Source organism: Macrobrachium nipponense, chromosome 33 (assembly GCF_015104395.2).
Source record: "Macrobrachium nipponense isolate FS-2020 chromosome 33, ASM1510439v2, whole genome shotgun sequence".
Classification (NCBI taxonomy): Eukaryota; Metazoa; Arthropoda; class Malacostraca; order Decapoda; family Palaemonidae; genus Macrobrachium; species Macrobrachium nipponense.
Window position 1 is genome coordinate 9,346,810 of NC_087219.1, and position 22,500 is coordinate 9,369,309.

The window sequence follows — 22,500 nt, forward strand, 5'->3', positions numbered from 1 at the left end:
GTATTCAGAAAACGTAGTTGTATCAGAGGTAAATTGGAAAAGAATCTATTTGATTAGGAGATGCAGGGAAGTGGATGTGCAGAAGAGGGATTGCTAAGAATATTTATGAGAAGGGGATACATAAAAAAAAGACAATAATCTTAGGAGAGGCTGGGTGAGGAAGGTGTGTGCTTTCAAAAACATTTGGAAAGGACTTACTTTACAAAGATTTAAGGAGACTACAGCTGTTGGGGACGTACAGGGATGAATTTATGACTAAGAAAATTGAATGAAAGTAGAATCTTTTATTGGGATAAGATTAGTTGTGATTTTCTAGAGAGAGATAAAAAAAAAAAGATTGAGGAGAAGTAAATAAGTTTGCAGCAATTTTGGAGGAAGTGTGGGTGACAAAAGACAGTTAAAATAAAGGAAATATTTTGGTAAAAGACTGGGAGAGAATCAGTAATTGTCGTTGTGACACAACTGGGATGAGAAAGGGGAGGGTTCAATATTTTATACAAAATATTCAAGGCAAATAAAAAAAGAAAGCTTCAATAAACACATACTTTCAGAACATATTGTATTAGTCCTGGGGTTCTTAAACTTTTACTGACTCCAGGCCCCAAACGAATTGCCCAATATGGTTCCATACCCCCTTTGCTTAAGTCCACTTAAGCACTATTTGTTGACAGTATATAACTTAATATACTTAGTTTAATACATACTTTAGGTACGAATAGATATGCATACCACATACAAGAAAATCAAAGCATTTATAGTTTTACATAGTTATTAATACATTGACACATTAAAATGAAATATATGCAAATATCCAGAGATCAAGTCCTATACCCCCAGCACGTGGCTCTCATACCCCCAAAGGGTATTGATAACCCCTTGTTAGGAATTCCTGCCTTAGTCTTTGTGAAAAAAGACGATAACAAAAGCAAATGTATTCAGGAGAAAGTGGAAAGGAGTTTGTGCAAGAAGGGAGATTAAGGGTAATTTGTATGTTGGAGAATATAAAAGGAAGATAAATCTCTTGGGGAGAAATTTGAAGCGAATTTTAATGACAAGGAATATTGACGCGAAGTAGTTAATTATGTCGGGGGCCATATTAGGAGATTATAGAGATTGATGGGAAGGAAATGTGATGGGACAGACTGAGGTGGAATTTATGTAAAAGAAGGAGAAGACACAGTGGCAGTGAATTTATTAAGAAAATACGCATGAGGAGGTAAAAACGCTCCTGACAGATTCGAAAGGCGTTTCAATTATAAAGAAGTACGCTTGTGGTAAGCAAATATGTTAGGGACACTGGAAGATTTTGGTAACTAAATGTATTTTGGACACTGGAAGATTATGGTAAATAAATGTATTTGGGACACTGGAAGCTTTTGGTAAGTAAATATGCTAGGGACACTGGAAGATTTTGGTAACTAAATGTGTTAAGGAACCTGGAAGATTTTGGTATCTAAATGTATTTGAGACACTGGAAGCTTTCGGTAAGTAACTGTTAGGGGCACTGGAAGATTTTGGTTATTAAATGTATTTGGGACACTGGAAGATTTTGATATCTAAATGTTTTTGGGACACTGGAAGCTTTTGGTAAGTAAATATGTTAGGGACATTGGGAGATTTTGGCAACAAAATGTATTTTGGACACTGGAGGATTCTGGTAACTAAATGTTTTTGGGACACTGGAAGCTTTTGGTAAGTAAATAGGCTAGAGACACTGGAAATATTTGGTAAGTAAATGTGTTTGGGACACTAGGAGATTTTGTGCAGTAAATATGTTAGGGACAAAGAGGGAGAGAATTTGTGAGACCTAGATGATTGAAGGGATGCAGATATGTTGTAGCAATTATAAGGTAATTTATAATACAGAGAAATTAAAAAGAAATACATGTGCAGGAAACTAAATATACTGTGAACAGTTAGAATAGAATCCGTGGTATAAACAAAACCCCAAGAAAGAAAAAAATATGTGTGGGGAATTTCTACTAGAAAGAAGATTTATGGTTAGTGAATTTATTTGGGACAGACTGGAATGGGATATTTGCAACAAAGGAGACCGAAGGAATAATATGTATTGCCAACGGAACGGTAGGTACTTTGTATGAAAAGGAATCTTATACGCAAGTAATGATTCTGGGACAAATTACAAGAGAGATTTTGTAGCAAGAAATACGGAGGGGAAGTGTAAACGTTCAAATATTTAGATATCTCTATCATAAAGATATTTATTGAACGTAAATGTACTGGGACCCCGATTTTGAAGTGAATTTCATTTATAAAGAAATAAAGGAATATAAATAACAGCACTGGGAACATATTCACCGGGTGTTTTAAAAGTAGAACATTTAGAACTACATCAATTTGCGACTGTTTTCAACTGAAAAAGAGGGAGAGTGAATGAGTTGGGACGGACTATAAAATTAATATATTGAACAAGGAAAGAAAACAATGGTGTCTTGGTACATACACACACACACACACAAACATACATACATCCATACATGACTGTATTGTAGATGCATAGTGTATGAAATAACACGCTACCATTAACAGGACACGCCCCCCCACCCTCTCCCAGCCATTCAACAAAAATATATAGGCTATTGTAGCCGAGGGCACTCGGAACTTTACCCAGCATATATTTGTAAGTTATTCGAAAGAGGGCTCATATATACGATGGTTTAGTGTAACTGACGTGCATGAAATGGGAAGCAGGTCTCCCCTGAAAGGAAATTCTGATAGTCAGGCCTGTTTTCGAAGGATGCCTGATCGATATAGAGTCCTCATTTCCTTAGAAGATTTTATGAGCATTTTTTTACCTTATTATATTATTCTGTCTGTCTGTCTCTCTCTCTCTGTAGCATAGAACAAAGATATATATATATATATATATATATATATATATATATATATATATATATATATATATATATATATATATATACATATTAGGATTATCTCTTTTTATTTCACCCTCGGATAGTTTTCAATAGCGTCTCTCTCTCTCTCTCTCTCTCTCTCTCTCTCTCTCTCTCTCTCTCTCTCTCTCTCTCAAGCTGAGAGCAATAATGTATATTGTACAATTCTCTTTTTTATTTCAACCTCTCTCTCTCTCTCTCTCTATAGCTTAGAGCAATGATACATATTTTCCGATTCTCTCTTTTTATTTAAACTTTGGATAGTCTTCAATAGGGTCTCTCTCTCTCTCTCTCTCTCTCTCTCTCTCTCTCTCTCTCTCTCTCTCTCTTTCTGTAACTTAGCGCAATGATACATATTTTTACGATTCTCTATTTTTATTTCAACCTTGGATAGTCTTCGATAGGGTCTCTCTCATCTCTCCTCTCTCTCTCTCTCTCTCTCTCTCTCTCTCTCTCTCTCTCTCTCTCTCTCAAGCTGAGAGCAATGATATATATTGTACAATTCTCTTTTTTATTTTAATCTCTCTCTCTCTCTCTCTCTCTCCTCTCTCGTAGTAGCCATCTTGCTTGGTGAGACGTACCCGCGTGAAGTCAGATTAATCAACAGATATCACAAGTTTAACATACGACTAGAATTTGAGAAATATCTAGAAGTGTTCGTGACTATCGGTGATAAGATTAGTGTGAAAATAGTAGGATAAAGCGTCTTCTAAGTTAGTTTATCAAGTGTAATTACTATAAATCAGAACAAGATGGCAGTAAGTTCCAACTGCGGGAAGAGGTGGCGTAATTTGGCGTGTTTAGGCAAATTCGCAATACGATGAGGTAGCAGGAAGGGAACTGGCATTTCTCATCTATGAAATCAGCAACAGTCCTAAACCAAAAGATACAAAAGCATTCATAGATATATTAGAAGGATATAATCCTTCAAACTGGAACAAATCTAATGAAAACATCTGAAAATAATTGAAGAAGTTCCAAATAAAATCCAAGTGGTCAAGAGACTCATAAAGAAAATATACATAAACCAACATATTCCGACAAAGAATGAATAAGGTGAATCTTGTGAATATCCTAATTGATGCATTAGGAAAAAGAATGCCAAAAGCATGCAAACTGTGTAAGGTTTGGTATAGCATAGTCAATCACAAAACCTAATCAGAAAATGTGCTGCATGCAACCATTCCGACCCATCCACAGGTGTGCTGAGGGTAATACAAGATTTGAAAAAGAAAAGATACAAGAATTTTTTGTTCAAACATGTCTATCATGGTGATAGACAATGTTATTAAATCAAGATTGAATGTACAAATAGTTGAGGATGAAGAAGAAGAGGAAGAGGAAGAAGAAGAAGAAAAAGAAGAAGAGGAAAACGGAAGAGAAGTAAACAAAAATGAAATGACAGAGAAAAATAAGGAAAACAAAGAACAGATAAAAGTATGGGATGCAGAGATACTCATTGATACTACATATGAGGCAATAAAGCAGCATACCTACGAAGAAATAAATTACGATATGACAACAGAAAAGCAAATCCCGAAGAGGCTCTACCCAGATCTACACAATGACGGGAAAGAGGAAAAAATAGACAAGAAAGACAAAATCTGCAACCTTTTGAAAAGAGGGAATTGCAAATTTTGGAGAAAGATGTTACTACAAACATCCTAAGATATGTCAAAAACTATGAAATATATGGTAAATGTGCATACTTAGATGGATATGGGGATGATTGCAGAGATCTGCATCCAAAAATATGTAAAAACTAAAAGAAGGAAAAGGATGTAAGTTCGACAAAAAAATGCAAATATATGCACCCTGTAGCCATGAATCATAATCAAATAAATAACCAACCAAGTAATAAAATCCAAAATAAGAAAGAAACAAATAAAAGAGAGAAATCAAGAATATCAGGTAAAAGAGAAAAGCAAACCACCAATGAGATATGCAGAGGTGTCAGCAAAAAATTTCAAAGCATCAGCTCCGAAATTCTACTCAAGAGATAATAACTGTATTTATTATGCAAGAGGATATTGCAGAAACGGAGAGAAAATTGCAGATTCAGACACAAAATGAATAATTATGATGAAGGAAGATCAAATATTATGGAAAAGTTGGATTTTTTAATGTCAGAATTTCTGGAAATGAAAAAAAGAACAACATACCAGAACAGAAAGAGGACATGGGAAAATCCTTATTACTACCAGTATTAAATGAAGGAGAAAACACGCAAACCATCATAGTGATGAATGCGCAGGGTTTAGTTACGAGTAACTCAAAAGAAAAATAGAGTACTTAGAAGAACTAACCCAAAATGAAAAGAAAATAGATATAATGAATATAAGTGAAACCTGGTATTCCAAGAGACTGGGAATGATGATCAAATAAAAGGGTTCCAAACTTATAGATCAGATAGAAAAAATAGGAATCAAGGGGGAACCGCAATATATGGGAAAGACAAAAAACAAGGAAAAATATATGAGAAATATAGTAACTCAGAATGTGAACTAATAGCGGTAGTTAGAATTTGAATCTGAAAAATTGATGAACATAGTAATATATAGACCTCCTAATACTAAAGAGTTTGACTTAATAATTGAAAAATTGGATGATATATGTAGAAATCACAAGGACTGGACTATTCTCCTATCTGGTGACTTAACTTTAAACTTTCTTTCGTAGAATGGAAAGAACGAATAGGAGATTGTGGTTGTACTTATACATATAAAAAAGAGAGTAATAGTAGTGCAGAAGATAAGAGGCAATTTGAAAAGCTATTAGATATGCTACTAGAATACAACATTCAACAAATAAATCACCTGCCAACAAGAAAGGAAAATACTTTAGACCTAGTATTTGTGAACGAGATGAAATTATGTTTAAAGAAGTAATAGTTTATAATGCGAGTATTTCAGACCATAATGTCATAGAATTAACAGTTCATTCCAAAGCAAGTGAAAATAGAGATAAGCAAGAAATGAAAAAGTGGGAAGGATATGGAAAATACAACTTCTACAGTAAAAATATAAAATGGTCAGAAATTAATGAAGAATTAAACAAAGATGGGAAAACATTTTCGTAAGTGATGACATAAGGGTAAATACGGAGATATTATATAAAATATTGGAGAAAATAGTGGAAAAATATATACCGAAGAAGAAAAGTAAACATCATTCATGCATACCAAGAGACAGAAGGATCTTGTTCCAGAAAATCAGAAAGTGGAAAAAAGGTCTTGCAAAAGAAAAAAATGCATGGAAAGTTATAGAACTAAAAAGTAAGATAGAAAATGCAGAACAAAAGATTATACAATCAAAAGAAAATGAAAAACGGGACTTGGAAGAAAAAACCCTATTAAATATCAAGCAAAACCCCAAAACTATTATACTCATATGCGAAGAAGATGAATAAAGAAGAATAGAAATAGGCCCTCTGAGAATTGAAGGGAGATTAACGAATGAAAAAAAGGAAATTTGCAACATACTGGCAGAACGATATAAGAGAGAATTCACCCCTAGAATAGATAATGAAGATAATGATATAGAAGTAAGGGAAGAAAATAGTGAATATTTAGCTGACATAGAAATTAATGAAGCTGATATTGTGCAGGCAATTAATGAAATTAAAAATGGAGCTGCTGCAGGGCCGGATGGAGTCCCTGCTATTTTGTTAAAGAAAGTAGTTCATTCTATCGCAAAGCCACTTGCAATATTATTAAGACAAAGTGTAGATACAGGCAAGATTTATGATGAGCACAAATTTAGCAGATATCACCCCTACTTTCAAAAGTGGATCAAGACTAGAGGCAAGTATTATAGGCCTGTGAGTCTAACATCACATATTATGAAAGTGTATGAAAGGGTAATGAAGAAAAATATTATGAAACATTTAATAAAAAAAATAATTTATTTAATATAGGACAACACGGTTTCGTACCCGGAAAAAGTACACAAACCCAACTGTTAGTCCACCGTGAGAACATATTCAAAAATATGAAAAGCGGAAATGAAACAGATGTGGTTTATCTAGACTTTGCAAAAGCTTTTGACAAAGTAGACCATAATATATTAGCAAAGAAAATTAGAAAACACAATATCGTAGATAAAGTAGGAAGATGGTTAAAAGAATTTTTACACAACAGAAAACAGATAGTTATTGCAAACGATGAGAAATCGGATGAAACCAAGGTAATATCCGGTGTGCCACAAGGTACGGTGCTAGCTGCAATATTGTTTGTTATTATGATTGAAGACATAGACAGTAATGTTAAGGATTCGGTAGTGAGTAGTTTCGCTGATGACACAAGAATAAGTAGAGAAATTACTTGTGATGAAGATAGGAACGCTCTACAAAGAGACCTTAACAAAGTATATGATTGGGCAGAGGTAAATAGGATGGTATTTAACTCTGATAAATTTGAATCAATAAATTATGGAGACAGAGAAGGAAAGCTATATGCATATAGGGGACCTAATAATGAGACAATCACAAATAAGGAAGCAGTTAAAGACCTTGGTGTGATGATGAATAGGAACATGTTATGCAATGATCAAATAGCAATTCTGTTGGCAAAATGTAAAGCAAAAATGGGAATGTTGTTACGGCACTTCAAAACAAGAAAAGCTGAACACATGATTATGCTTTATAAAACATATGTTCGTTGTCCACTTGAATATTGCAATATGATATGGTACCCACACTATCAAAAGGATATTGCACAAATAGAGAGTGTACAAAGGTCCTTTACAGCTAGAATAGAAGAAGTTAAGGACCTAGACTACTGGGAAAGACTACAACTCCTTAAAAATTATATAGTCTAGAAAGGAGAAGAGAAACGCTACATGATAATTCAGGCATGGAAACAGATAGAAGGAATAACAGAAAATATCATGGAACTAAAAATATCAGAAAGAGCAAGCAGAGGTAGATTAATAGTGCCCAAAACTATACCAGGAAAAATAAGGAAAGCACACAGGACATTAATCCACTACGCACCGCATCGATAACTGCAGCGTCTATTCAATGCGTTGCCAGCTCATCTGAGGAATATATCAGGAGTGAGCGTAGATGTAAGAATAAGCTCGACAAATATCTAAACTGCATCCCAGACCATCCAAGATTGGAAGATGCAAAATTATACCGGAAGATGTACTAGCAACTCTCTGGTAGACATTAGAGGCGCCTCACACTGAGGGACCTGGGGCAACCCGAACGAACTGTAAGGTCTGTAAGGTAAGGTCTGTCTCTCTCTCTCTCTCTCTCTGTAGCTTAGAGCAATGATACATATATTACGATTCTCTCTTTTTATTTCAACCTTGGATAGTCTTCAATAGGGTCTCTCTCTCTCTCTCTCTCTCTCTCTCTCTCTCTCTCTCTCTCTCTCTCTCTCAGGCTTAGAACAATGATATATATTTTATTATCCTCTTTTTTAATATCAACCTAGATATAACGTCTTCAAGAGGCCATCTCTCTCTCTCTCTCTCTCTCTCTCTCTCTCTCTCTCTCTCTTGCTTAGAGCAATATATTCTGTGCGATTGTCTTTTTATTATGAAGGCTCTCTCTCGGTCTTTTAGAATAACTGCATAAATTTCGATTACCTCTATGTATTTCAGCCCAAGTAACAGCTTCAAAAGTCTCTCTCTCTCTCTCTCTCTCTCTCTCTCTCTCTCTCTCTCTCTCTCTCTCTATTTATATATTCGTTTACTTATCAACGACATCCCTCAGTTTGTATTGGAGGGAAAAATATAAAATGTTTATCCCAAACTTCCTTACAAAAGCTCACCTTCATTCAAGACGACTTCTTTTTTTTTCCATTTTAAGGAAGCCAGGAAAAGTTATGGTCTCTCCGGGACACCAAACAAGGTATCCACCTTCTATTAAATGGGAATTACCCGACCTCCGTTGCAGCCAATGGCTTTTGTAACTATACCTCTAAATCACGGTGATATGAGCTTTATCTTCCTTAGTACAAACAAGGGGCATTGTAGTCTTACCTTAATGTGTGTGTGTTTGTGTGTACAAGAGTTGATAACTGCACTCTTACTTTAAAGAAATGTAGATTTAAAGGCCTAATCTTGTTTAGAGGACCGTAGACATACTGGACTATACGTAACATTATCTTACTATAATGGGCATAATGTCTGTCTGTCCGCCTGTCATTCAATCATGGCCAATCGGCTGGTCCGATGGGCATGAAACTTAGCAGGGTTATAGTGGGGACCCATGAGAGGGTGGGGGTTGAAAAGGATTCCATGAAACCGAGTTGTTTCGGCCATTGAAACGAGGGTAGTTATGCCTGTAGACTGGTTACTTTACGAATTTACATACATAATCTCTGTATACATATGTTAGCTAGTGGTATGTAATGGACTTAAGTCTTGTGAAAGAAAGTGGATGCACTAATTGACAATCATTGTTAATCACCTCTTTTTTCATTGGATGTAAATCCTCGCTCAGAAATGGCTATGATGATAAACAGAGATATCTATATATTTTTTTTACTGACTCTCTCCCGTTTTGTAAAAAGAAAAAGAAAATCTTTGGCTGAAACGTATTAATTACTGAATAAAATTTTGTTTTCTCTCTCTCTTTTTCCTCTCTCTCATTCTTTAATTCCCCAACATCGGCGGTTGAAATTGTTTCTGTTATTGATGTATTCAAAGATTTATTAATGAAGAATCTCTCTCTCTCTCTCTCTCTCTCTCTCTCTCTCTCTCTCTCTCTCTCTCTCTCTCTCTCTCTCTCTCTCTCTCTCAAAGAATTCAGTGAACGTTCATGCAATTAATCTTCAGAATGATTGCCGGGAAAGTTAATTCCTTGGATAAAAAATATGATACTGTACTAAACAAATCTCATTCGGAAGTAATGGAAAAATTTTGCCTGATTTTTTGTTTTTCAATGGATCTCTAGGGTCCAGAGGGGAACAAAGGAAGGGTACACAAGGTAGGGGTAATAAAAGAAACGTGTTAGGGACAAAGGTAGAGAGGAGGTGTTGCAATGAGAAGAAAGGTAGAATCATAAGGTAGGAGAAAATTCGCCACCAACACATTCCTAGGTAAATATTTCACTTAACACAAAAAGGACAATTTATGAGACTACGTGTCTATGAGGGGTGGGCGTGACCTCTCTCTTTTCTTATTTTTTTGGAAAAGAGGAACTGAATAGACTGAGGGGTTAGGACAGAGAGGTGTTGAAGATTTTTTTTTTTTTTAGGAGAGGAGGGACTGAATAGACGAGGGGTGGGGGAAACAGAGGTATTGAAGAAATGAGGGAGTGTGGGAAAGGAAAGGCGAATCTTCAACAAAAAGAAATCTAGTCACGAATCCACACCTCTGTGAAGATTTCACAGTGATGCAACAGCACCTCGAGAAACTTTGAGGATGCCAAGCAAGTATAGTCTTTAGATACGTAAGAGAGAGAGAGAGAGAGAGAGAGAGAGAGAGAGAGAGAGAGAGAGAGAGACTGGGGTTTGTTGATTGAGCTGTAAAAACAAGTGAGGGCTGAAGGAGACATAGAGAAGGTGAGAAACATGAAAACTTAACCAAAGGGCCTGGCCTGAAGAGAGAGAGAGAGAGAGAGAGAGAGAGAGAGAGAGAGACTAGTGTTTGTTGATTGAGTTATAAAAACAAGTGAGAACTGAAAGAGAGACAGCGAGTCGGGTAACAGACAAAAAAAAAATAAGAACCGGAGGGCCGAGAGAGGAGAGAGAGAAAGAGAGATGAGAGAGAAAGAGAGAGAGAGTGTTTGTTGATTGAGTTATAAAAACAACGTGAGAACTGAAAGAGAGACAGCGAGTTGGTAACAGACAAAAAAAAAATATAAGAACCGGAGGGCCAAGAGAGAGAGAGAGAGAGAGAGAGAGAGAGAGAGAGAGAGAGTGGGGTTTGTTGATTGAGCTATAAAAACAAGTGCGCAACAACCTAGACTTAAACCATTCAGGTATTTTCCAAGCGACCGGTTTGTGTGATCCCGTGTGGGGACATTTTTCTGTTTGCTGATTAACTTCGATGTCTTTCCAAAGCCCCGTGTTTTGAGAGGTATATCAGCCTCCCGAAAGAAGTTAAGCTTCTAGTGTAGTGCCGATCTCAGCCCACCTAAGGAGGGAGGCTCTACTCCAGGGGATTATGGGCTGGGATGAAGCCAAGATAGAACACTGAAATGTAAACTGTAAAGCAGAGATGAGAGTGGAAAAGAGAGAGAATTACAAGGTGTTACAAGGATTAGGATGTCTCAAAGACTTATTAGTCCATCCGAGGAGACACGGTGTGCTAGCTTATCTCAAGGAGCAGGTTTTACTGTTCATTCACAGTGTTCTAATGATTTTGTTTAGCTTTCTTTTTAACTCTTCCGCACTGCTGCTGTTTACAACTGAGAGAGAGAGAGAGAGAGAGAGAGAGAGAGAGAGAGAGAGAGAGAGAGAGAGAGAGAGAGATAACTGTGGAAACAGGAGCACAATGAAGGAGAAGAGAGGGACGAAGGCAAAATGTCAAACCAGAATGAAATAGAAAATAAAAATAGAAGTTTAGCAGATTTGCAGGTGAGTCATTAGCACTGATTAGACTCCCCTATACTGCCATGACAACTCCTGTAGTCACCAGCAGCAGGAAAAGCTAGAGGAAAGAGAAATGATAGGTAAGGTGAAGGGTTGAGAATTTAGAAAAGGGTGGTATGAAAGAAGGAATTTGATAATAGTATTTGCAAGAGACATAATAAGAAGAGTGAAATAAGCACATGGAAGGTATACTAATGTGATGGAGAAGAGATGAAACTAAGTTGGGAAAGGTCAGAAAAATCTGAAAGTAGTGCAGGTGAAAGTGAGGAAAGAAGGAAATGAAACAGCAAAAATTAAAAAAATACTGAAAATAAAGATAAGTGTAAATGAAATATTAAAAACTAATAAACAATTATAAAGAGATAAGGTAAAAGGCCATTCAGGGCATAGAGAAAAATCAATAAAAATAATGAAAAGACTAAAAAAAGAGACAATAAACAGGTTTAAGATGAGGAAATGAAACTGTGGAGATAAAAAGAGGAAAGTTGAATGTGAAGGGAGAAAGTGGACAGACGTGAGTAAAAATATAAAAAAAAAAGATGAGAGACCATATTGATGAAAGTATAGAGAGCATAAGCTGATAGTAAAAGGTAGGCAAAGACAAATTGAAATAAAAGTGAAGGGAAAACTAAATAAAAAGTGAAAAAGTTTAAAGAATACTGTTATAGAAACGAACTGAAAATGTGAAGTGAAAGTTAGGGTTAAAAAAAAACAACTCGAGGACAGGAGAAATGAAAGAGGAGAGAAAATGAAGGGAGGAAGTTGAAGAGAAACTTCTTCTCGCTGAATTTTGACTGAGCCAAGTAGTTCAGGCCATGTTTGCCCAAAACGCTCTGAAGATTGTCCGTGTTTGTGTGTGTTGCTCGGTCCGCGGGTCTGGAACGCAAAGGTTCTGTGAGAATTTTTCATGTTGGGATGTTTGCCCAATCGCGTTGGGGCTGATTACAGATCAAAGTCTTCTCTCTCTCTCTCTCTCTCTCTCTCTCTCTCTCTCTCTCTCTCTCCACAATGTAAGTTTTTTTATTACATTAACATTGCAACAATGTTTTTATAGTACGTAACCCTAAATCTTCTCTCTCTCTCTCTCTCTCTCTCTCTCTCTCTCTCTCTCTCTCTCTCTCTCTCTCAAATATCAGTATTTTATATTAGCATTACAGCATTATTCATTTATCCTCTCTCTCTCTCTCTCTCTCTCTCTCTCTCTCTCTCTCTCTCTCTCAAAAGCCAATATTTTATGTCAGCATTCAAGCTATATTTTTTCATACTGCATACTCACTCTCTCTCCCTCTCTCTCAAAAGTCAATATTATAAATTCATATTGCAGTAATATTTATATATTCTGCATAATCTCTCTCTCTCTCTCTCTCTCTCTCTCTCTCTCTCTCTCTCTCTCTCTCTAAAATGTCAATATTTTTCCATACTCTTTTTCAAAAGTCAGTATTTTATATCAGCATTCAAGCTATATTTTTTCATATTACAAACTCTCTCTCTCTCTCTCTCTCTCTCTCTCTCTCTCTCTCTCTCTCTCTCTCTCTCTCTACCAACGTCAATACGTGCGTGTTTGTTGAACGAAGTCACTTTAATATCATATTCAGGCTAACGTGGGGGAATATTATGTCAGGTTTTTCATATTTTAGTTCGACAATATTCCAGTTTTCATCATCTTCCAGGAACATAATAATCAAGGGATAGATACTGTGTTACAGTACAGCCGATTCTGGGAAAAATAAAGTGGAACATTTTGACCAAAAATGGAACCCATCTCAGTGAAAATGACCCTTATTCTAAATGTTCATATTCTGTAAAATTGATTGCAGTGGCCATACCAGGTTTATTTAAGCTTATACTGGCATGCCCAAGCTTACTTCTTAATTGTGAGGGGATCATAATAATACATTGCTGACGTCCTAATATACGAAAACGGTTGTGTAATTCCATTTTGTGAGATGTTAAAGATTTGCTATATTGGTTACTTTGTAGAATGATTGTGTTTATTGTAGGTTTTAACCAAAAACAATGCCTTTATTGTCTCTCTAACCAAAACAAGGACTTTGACGTGTCTTTAATCAGACAAGTCTTTAGTATCTTTAACCAAACCAATATTTTTAATGTCTCCTTAACCAAAATAATATATCTAATGTCTTTTTAACCAAAGCAATGAATTTAATGCCTATCTAACCAAAACAACGTTTTTAAGGTTTCTTTAACCAAAACAATGTCTTTTAATGTCTCTTTAAACAAAAAATGTCTTTAAGGAGACTTCAACCAAGCCAATGTCTTCAATGTGTCTTTAACCAACGCAATGTCGTAAATGTCTCTTTCAGCAAAAAATGGCTTCAACGTGTCTTTACCCCTAAACAATGTTTTTAATGTCGTTTTAAACAAAAAATGTCTTCAGTGTGTCTTTAACTAAGACAAAGTCTTTGATGTCTCAACCCAAAAAATCTCTTTAACATGTCTTTAACCAAAACAATGTCTTTAATGTCTCATTAACCAAAAATTCTCTTTAACATATCTTTAACCAAACAAATGTCTTTAATGTCTCATCATTCAAAAAAATCTCTTTAACATATTTTCAACCAAAACAATGTTTTTAATGTTTCATCAACCAAAAAAATCTCTTTAAAATTTCTTTAAACCAAAACAATGTCTTTAATGTCTCATCAACCAAAGAAAATCACTTTAACATGTCCTTAACTAAAACAATGTCTTTAATATCTCATTAACCAAAAATTCTCATTAACATATCTTTAACCAAACAAAGGTCTTTAATGTGTCTTTTACCAAAACAATTCCTTTATTGTATCATTAACCACAACATCAGCTGGTGTTCAATCTTGGATGACAATGAATGGTTCAGTGCCAAACATTTTAGATATGAGATATTTGCTTATGGTATTAAAATCCCGTTTTAAGCTCTGTTAATCCGGTGTGGTCTTGAACAATTTCCTTTCCTCAGCTGCTTTGGAAAACCTGATAAGATTCCCAAGATGTTATAGATTCAAGGTTGTGTTGTTATAGTGTTCTCTTTGCTGGCATTGTAAGGCTGTGAGAAAATGAATGACTATAATTTTATTAGTAAGTTTCATTTATATTAATTTTTTTTGCAAAATAATTATCTTCTGTTTTTTTTTTTCCAATTATCATAAATATCCACTTTTAGCTGAAGATTTTTGCTAGGTAATTGTTATGAGTGAGTATTCTTGTTCTTATCTGGCAAGCTACAAAAGCTTGATGCCTTGATATTTACTAGATTTATGTATTTTACTGACTCAGTTTTCCCTGTTTCCAAACATCATTTTAATTGCAATTACATTGCCCATTTTTCTAGGTCATATTTATCATATATGTTATTTGTTTTTAATTTTATCTGTTTTTTCTTTCTGTATTTATCTTCATTCTTTAAGATATTTACTATATTTAAGTCTCTTATTGACCCAGTTTTCCTTGTTGCCATACAGCATTTCAATTGTAATTAAATTACCCATTTTTCTAGGTCATATTTATTATACATGTAGTGTTTTTTTTACTTTTATCTGTTTCTTTTTGTATTTATCTTCATTGTTCAAGTTATTTACTAGATTTAAGTCTTTTATTGACTATGTTTTCCCTGTTTCCATACATAATTTAAATTTTAATTACATGACCCATTTTTCTAGGTCATATTCATTATACATTTTTTTTAATTTTATCTTTTTATCTGTTTGTTTCTGCATACAGTAACTCCTCCCACCCTGTCAAGTGTGTTGAAACTGAAAGACCCCCTCCTCTCCATTGCAGCTATGACGTGCGTTCAGGCGACTACTCCCCTCCCACAAAGTGGTCCGACCCCGTTCTTTTGGGCGACAGGGCCTATTTCAGCATGACCAGCAAGCCTGCCGCTCTGGTGCTCAACCAGACTACCAGGGATGACCAGGCCGTGTACAGGTGCAGAGTCGATTATAAGCAGTTTACCACGACTCACGCCAGGGTCAACCTGACTGTGATTGGTGAGTGCGTAGCGATTTTCTTCTGTATTGTTCGTGATCATTTTTTTATTTATCTATTTTTTGGGGATTCTGTATCATTATCTACGCCTGGCTATCATTCTCATTTAGACACACATCATACATACATACATACATATATATATATATATATATATATATATATATATATATATATATATATATATATATATATATATATATAAATTCTTCTGTTAAAATAGGATACGTCTCAAGTAAACAACCAGGGTGTTTTAATGGGGCCTTTTAATACTTGATTATATTTATATATATATATATATATATATATATATATATATATATATATATATATATATATATATATATATATATATGCATATAGATAGATAGATAGATAGATAGATAGATAGATAGATAGATAGATAGATAACAGGAAATTAATAAATCGATGTTAAAAAAATGAAATAATCTCTACCCCAGTCACAGTGACCTGGAATAAATGTTAGTAAACAATTTTGTCTTTCTTTCAGAACCCATAAGAAACGTGAAGATAGTCGACCAGGGAGGCCTGGAGTTGGTGGGCGCTGCAGGTCCCTACACGCTAGGAGAGCGACCTACCCTGACCTGCCGAGTGCAGGGGGGCGACCCGCCCCCGACGGCGGTCACCTGGTGGAGAGATGGCCTTCTTCTGGATAGCACCTATCACCATCAGACTCCTCCGAGGTATGCCTTGACTGTAAAATTTCTAGCCCGATATTTCATTGGCTTTCCAAACAAATCAATAATAATAATAATAATAATAATAATAATAATAATAATAATAATAATAATAATAATAATAATAATAATAATAATGCAGATCTCATGGCATAAAGGATCACTGCCATAATATCTGCAATATTAATGCCTTGAAAATGATCGAGGTATTGCTTAAAACGTTGTTTGACGATAATAATAATAATAATAATAATAATAATAATAATAATAATAATAATAATAATAATAATAATAATAATAATAATGTGGCGCCGTGGAGGAGTTGGTTAGGTCTTCAATAGACTTAAGTCAAGTTAAGCAACATTGGGGCTGGTCAGTCGTTGGATGGGTGACCGCTCTCCTCGGCGTTGATTCCTTGGGAAAGGATCTTTACCATAATTTCCTCAGTCTACTCAGCTGTAAATGAGTACCTATCCCTGATGGGGTAGGGTCCAGCTATGGGTTAAATAGCAAAACTCAGCAATGATGGAAAGAAATGAAGGAATAAACGACAACGACGTAAATGGAACCTCTGGCAACAGAGGAGCTTCGTCCGGCAACCAGGTATTCAACCCAATTGAAGGGGAAGACGGTTAGGTACTTGGAGGTCGTCATCCAGCAACTGATCACCACAACGAAAGTAATCAACAGCCTGAGATTGGAGCTACAGAGGCAAAAAGGAAGAAATGGACAAGAGAAGAAAATAAGGAAATATGGAGATGCTACATCAGAAGCAACCCGACGGAGAGAGGATATAGAAGAAGATTGATCAACATCTGGAATGAGAGGAATAACACCCCCCAAACCGAGCAGAGGCTGGCAGACCAAGTAAGGAACATAAAGAAAAAGAACTGGCTCTCCCCAACAGAAAGAGAAGAACTGGAAAGGGAAATGTCACACGACAACGAATTACACGAAGACGAACTGAGAGACGATGCCACAGAAGACGACAGGGAGGATGAAGTATCAAACAACGACACACAAAGAAACACCGACGAAGTAACAGAGAGGACGGAATGGGTAGAAAAGATTAGACAATGGATGGAGCCAGATACAGAGAGAACAAAGATCCCCTCCATGAAAGCCTACAACACCAAGAAATTAAGGGAGAAAACAAGTGAGGTCAATGAAATAATGGGCCTAATACACACCACCAGTATCACAGAAACAAATACTTGACATATGCAGGAGCAAGATTAGTAGCAGAACTGATGGGGATTCGAACACCAACACCACCGTCACAACCAACCCAACAGAAACCAAAACAGCAACCTCCTTGGAAAAGGCGTCTGGAAAAGCAAATCATGGTGATGAGATCTGACTTGAGTAAACTGAAAGAGATGGCAGAAAAAAGGCTAAGAAGCAAGAAAACAAAGGAGGAACTCAACGAGAAATACAAAGTACAAGAGAGGGGACTAAACAACACAATAGAAGATGTAAAACAGAGGCTTAAGGCCAAAGCACACAAGATCCAACGGTACATGAACAGGAATAAGGGATACCAACAGAACAAACTATTCGGAACCAACCAGAAAAGACTATACAGCCAACTAAGAGGGGAAGAGAACAACCACCCAGAAATTCCTGAAGCCGAACCAAGTAAGAGACTCTGGGAAAACATATGGAGCAATCCGGTATCACACAACAAACATGCAACATGGCTCCAGGAAGTCAAGGAAGAAGAAACAGGGAGAATAAAACAAAAAAGATTCACAGAGATCACGACAGACACAGTCAGACACCAACTAAAGAAAATGCCAAACTGGAAAACCCAGGTCCCGATGAAGTCCATGGATACTGGCTCAAAAACTTCAAGGCCTACACCCACGAATAGCAGAACAACTCCAGCATTGTATCTCAAATCACCAAGCACCCAAATGGATGACCACAGGAAGAACATCCTTAGTACAAAAGACAAGAGTAAGGGAAATGTAGCCAGTAACTACAGGCCTATCACCTGCCTACCAATAATGTGGAAGTTACTAACAGGTATCATCAGTGAAAGGCTATACAACTACCTAGAGGAGACAAACACATCCCTACCCAACAGAAAGCTGCAGAAGGAAGTGTAGGGGCACAAAAGACCAGCTCCTGATAGACAAAATGGTAATGAAGAACAGTAGGAGAAGGAAACCAACCTAAGCATGGCATGGATAGACTATAAGAAAGCCTTCGACATGATACCACACACATGGCTAATAGAATGCCTGAAAATATATGGGGCAGAGGAAAATACCATCAGCTTCCTCAAAAATACAATGCGCAACTGGAATACAATACTTACAAGCTCTGGAATAAGACTAGCAGAGGTTAATATCAGGAGAGGGATCTTCCAGGGCGACTCACTGTCCCCACTACTCTTCGTAGTAGCCATGATTCCCATGACAAAAGTACTACAGAAGATGGATGCCGGGTACCAACTCAAGAAAAGAGGCAACAAAATCAACCATCTGATGTTCATGGACGACATCAAGCTGTATGGTAAGAGCATCAAGGAAATAGATACCCTAATCCAGACTGTAAGGATTGTATCTGGGGACATCAGAATGGAGTTTGGAATAGAAAAATGCGCCTTAGTCAACATACAAAAAGGCAAGTAACGAGAACTGAAGGGATAAAGCTACCAGATGGGAGCAACATCAAACACATAGATGAGACAGGATACAAATACCTGGGAATAATGGAAGGAGGAGATATAAAACACCAAGAGATGAAGGACACGATCAGGAAAGAATATATGCAGAGACTCAAGGCGATACTCAAGTCAAAACTCAACGCCGGAAATATGATAAAAGCCATAAACACATGGGCAGTGCCAGTAATCAGATACAGCGCAGGAATAGTGGAATGGACGAAGGCAGAACTCCGCAGCATAGATCAGAAAAACCAGGAAACAAATGACAATACACAAAGCACTACACCCAAGAGCAAATACGGACAGACTATACATAACACGAAAGGAAGGAGGGAGAGGACTACTAAGTATAGAGGACTGCGTCAACATTGAAAACAGAGCACTGGGGCAATATCTGAAAACCAGTGAAGACGAGTGGCCTAAAGAGTGCATGGAAGGGAAGGAGGGACTAATAAAAGTAGACGAAGACCCAGAAATATACAGAGACAGGAGAAAGACAGAAAGAACAGAGGACTGGCACAACAAACCAATGCACGGACAATACATGAGACAGACTAAAGAACTAGCCAGCGATGACAATTGGCAATGGCTACAGAGGGGAGAGCTAAAGAAGGAAACTGAAGGAATGATAACAGCGGCACAAGATCAGGCCCTAAGAACCAGATATGTTCAAAGTACGATAGACGGAAATCACATCTCTCCCATATGTAGGAAGTGCAATACGAAAAATGAAACCATAAACCACATAGCAAGTGAATGCCCGGCACTTGCACAGAACCAGTACAAAAAGAGGAATGATTCAGTGGCAAAAGAAAACCCTCCACTGGAGCCTGTGCAAGAAACATCAGCTACCTTGCAGTAATAAGTGGTACGAGCACCAACCTGAGGGAGTGATAGAAAACGATCAGGCAAAGATCCTCTGGGACTATGGTATCAGAACGGATAGGGTGATACGTGCAAATAGACCAGACGTGACGTTGATTGACAAAGTCAGAAGAAAGTATCACTCATTGATGTCGCAATACCATGGGACACCAGAGTTGAAGAGAAAGAGGAGGGAAAAAATGGAGATAAGTATCAAGATCTGAAAATAGAAATAAGAAGGATATGGGATATGCCAGTGGAAATCGTACCCATAATCATAGGAGCACTAGGCACGATCCCAAGATCCTGAAAAGGAATCTAGAAAAACTAGAGGCTGAAGTAGCTCCAGGTCTCATGCAGAAGAGTGTGATCCTAGAAACGGCACACATAGTAAGAAAAGTGATGGACTCCTAAGGAGGTCGAGGATGCAACCCGGAACCCCACACTATAAATACCACCCAGTCGAATTGGAGGACTGTGATAGAGCAAAAAAAAAAAAAAAAATAAAAAAAAAAATAAATAAATAAATAAATAAAAAAAAAAAAAAATAATAATAAAATAATAGTAATTAGTAATTATGGATATATATATATATGTAATTGTTCATCCACGTATATCTCGTAAATTATAGTTTATTTATGACTAATAATAATAATTATAAAAATAATAATAATAATAATAATAATAATAATAATTCTCTTAGCGTTCACGCCTTTCATCAGTATCGTATAACGATTAGAGCAACGGTTTGAAAAGAGTTCTTATATAATGAACTGAAGGCCATGTAATGAATCAAGGTTGATTTTTATTATTGTGTATAATGTAGTCCTTCTCGGATTAGTAGGCGTTGATCCACTCAGACATACTATGAATGGTTTAAAGGTCATATTCCATCTCTCTCTCTCTCTCTCTCTCTCTCTCTCTCTCTCTCTCTCTCTCTCTCTCTCTCTCTCTCTCTCTTTATGGACTTCTTTTGAGAAACCTTGGCCTTTTAATATAAACTTCAAACTTATTGTTAAAATTTCGGTTGGTTATTAGCATGGCTTGAATGTTTAACTTTTTAAATAATGCATAGCAGCTCAGTGAAATGAACTCTATACGGACTATACATTACCAAACAACTTGATCTTTTCAATGGGGAACTAGACAGGCATTTGGAAAGAGCCTCCTTCATGAATTTGACCATCTATATAAATACATTTGACCATTCATAAATAAATTTGATCATTTATAAATACAATTGACCATTTATAAATAAATCTGACTATTTATGGAAATACATTGGACCATTTCTATATAGCCTTGACCATATAGAAATACATTTTACAATTTATAAATAATTGTGGCCATTTATGAAAAAATTTCACCATATATAAATTTATTTGACCATTTATAGATATATCAAAGCATTTTTAAAAACAATTTACCCCTGTACAAATGAATTTGACTAATTTTAAGTAGATTAAACCATTCTAAATAGATTTGACCAGCTACAGATAAATGTGATTAATTATAAAAGAATTGACAATTTATGAATAAACTTAGCAATTTATAAATAAATTTGACCACTTAAAGATAAATTTGACCAATTATATCTAAATTAAGTTAATTATAAGTAAATATGACGACTTACAAATATGTACATTTGACCACTTACAAAAAAATTACCACTACGAAATAAATTTGACCATTTGCAAATAAATTTTACCACTTACTAAAAAACGGGACCACTTACAAATCAATTTAACGATTTTTATAAATAAATACCAAGTTCCTAACCCTTCCCGGACCATCACTGTCTATTTTCCCGTTTTCTTTCACCAGTGTGAGAACCAGCACCTCGGCTCCAGGGGGGACGGTAGTAAATACAATCCACCTAAGAGCACTCAAGAAAGAGGATCTGCGCTCTCTCTATACCTGTAAAGCTGCCAACCACGAGAAGGCGCCGACGAAAGAGGTGGCAGTTGAAATCGATATGAATTGTGAGTTAGGTCGCTCTGTCTCTTTTCTTTTATTTCTTTCTTTATTTAATTTTTCTATTTACTTATTTATTTATTTTTATTTTTGGCTCTGTTGATGCTGGAATGAGAACTGTACACTGGTGAATCTTTATTATTCTTTTTACTTGTTTGATTTTCTCGATTTTGCATTTAATATATATATATATATATATATATATTATATATATATATATATATATATATACATACATATATATATATATATATATATATATATATATATATATATATATATATATATATATATAAATATATATATTGTTACATGATGGTAAGGTCACGTGTTAGGTAGATATTTCTCTTGCATATTAGGCTGGTCTCACACGCTAGTCTTGAGTTTTATTCAGGTTATATATTTGACAAAAATATTTAACACTAATAATTCTTTAAACAAAAGTGGATGACCTCTATAATGATTCGGGTACTTTAATCAACACTGGATTATTTCCTCGCTTTACAACAAGAGTGGATTGCTTCAATAATGATACCATTACTTAAATTAACAGTGATTTGCTACTACACTTTAATGAAAAGTAGATTACTTCCACACTGGTACAGAATTCCAGTAAAGCCTCTGCAATAATGGATTATTGAACTGTGCAATGACAATTAAAACTGAAGTACCTCTACCCGCTACATTACTTGAGCGTGACTTTACTTCCACCTAGCTATGGCATTAACATTCCTTAATTCCCGTGCACTTACTTGCCTATTTGAAACTGTCTGGTTAGTAGTATTTAACTAAGCATGTGCCAGAACTTTCATTGTTTAAGTTCATGCATTGTTTCACAAC

At 35.9% G+C, this 22,500-nt stretch overlaps 1 protein-coding gene across 1 annotated transcript in view; it reads left to right on the plus strand.

The window, feature by feature from the left end:
- The window catches only part of LOC135202673 (synaptogenesis protein syg-2-like), a 192,543-nt gene that overhangs the window by 163,718 nt on the left and 6,325 nt on the right, over positions 1-22,500 (plus strand). Inside the window, exons 3-5 of the mRNA XM_064232160.1 lie at positions 15,244-15,452; positions 15,962-16,154; positions 21,511-21,668. Of these exons, the coding sequence (XP_064088230.1) occupies positions 15,244-15,452; positions 15,962-16,154; positions 21,511-21,668 (560 nt within the window). The remainder of the gene's footprint in view (positions 1-15,243; positions 15,453-15,961; positions 16,155-21,510; positions 21,669-22,500) is intronic.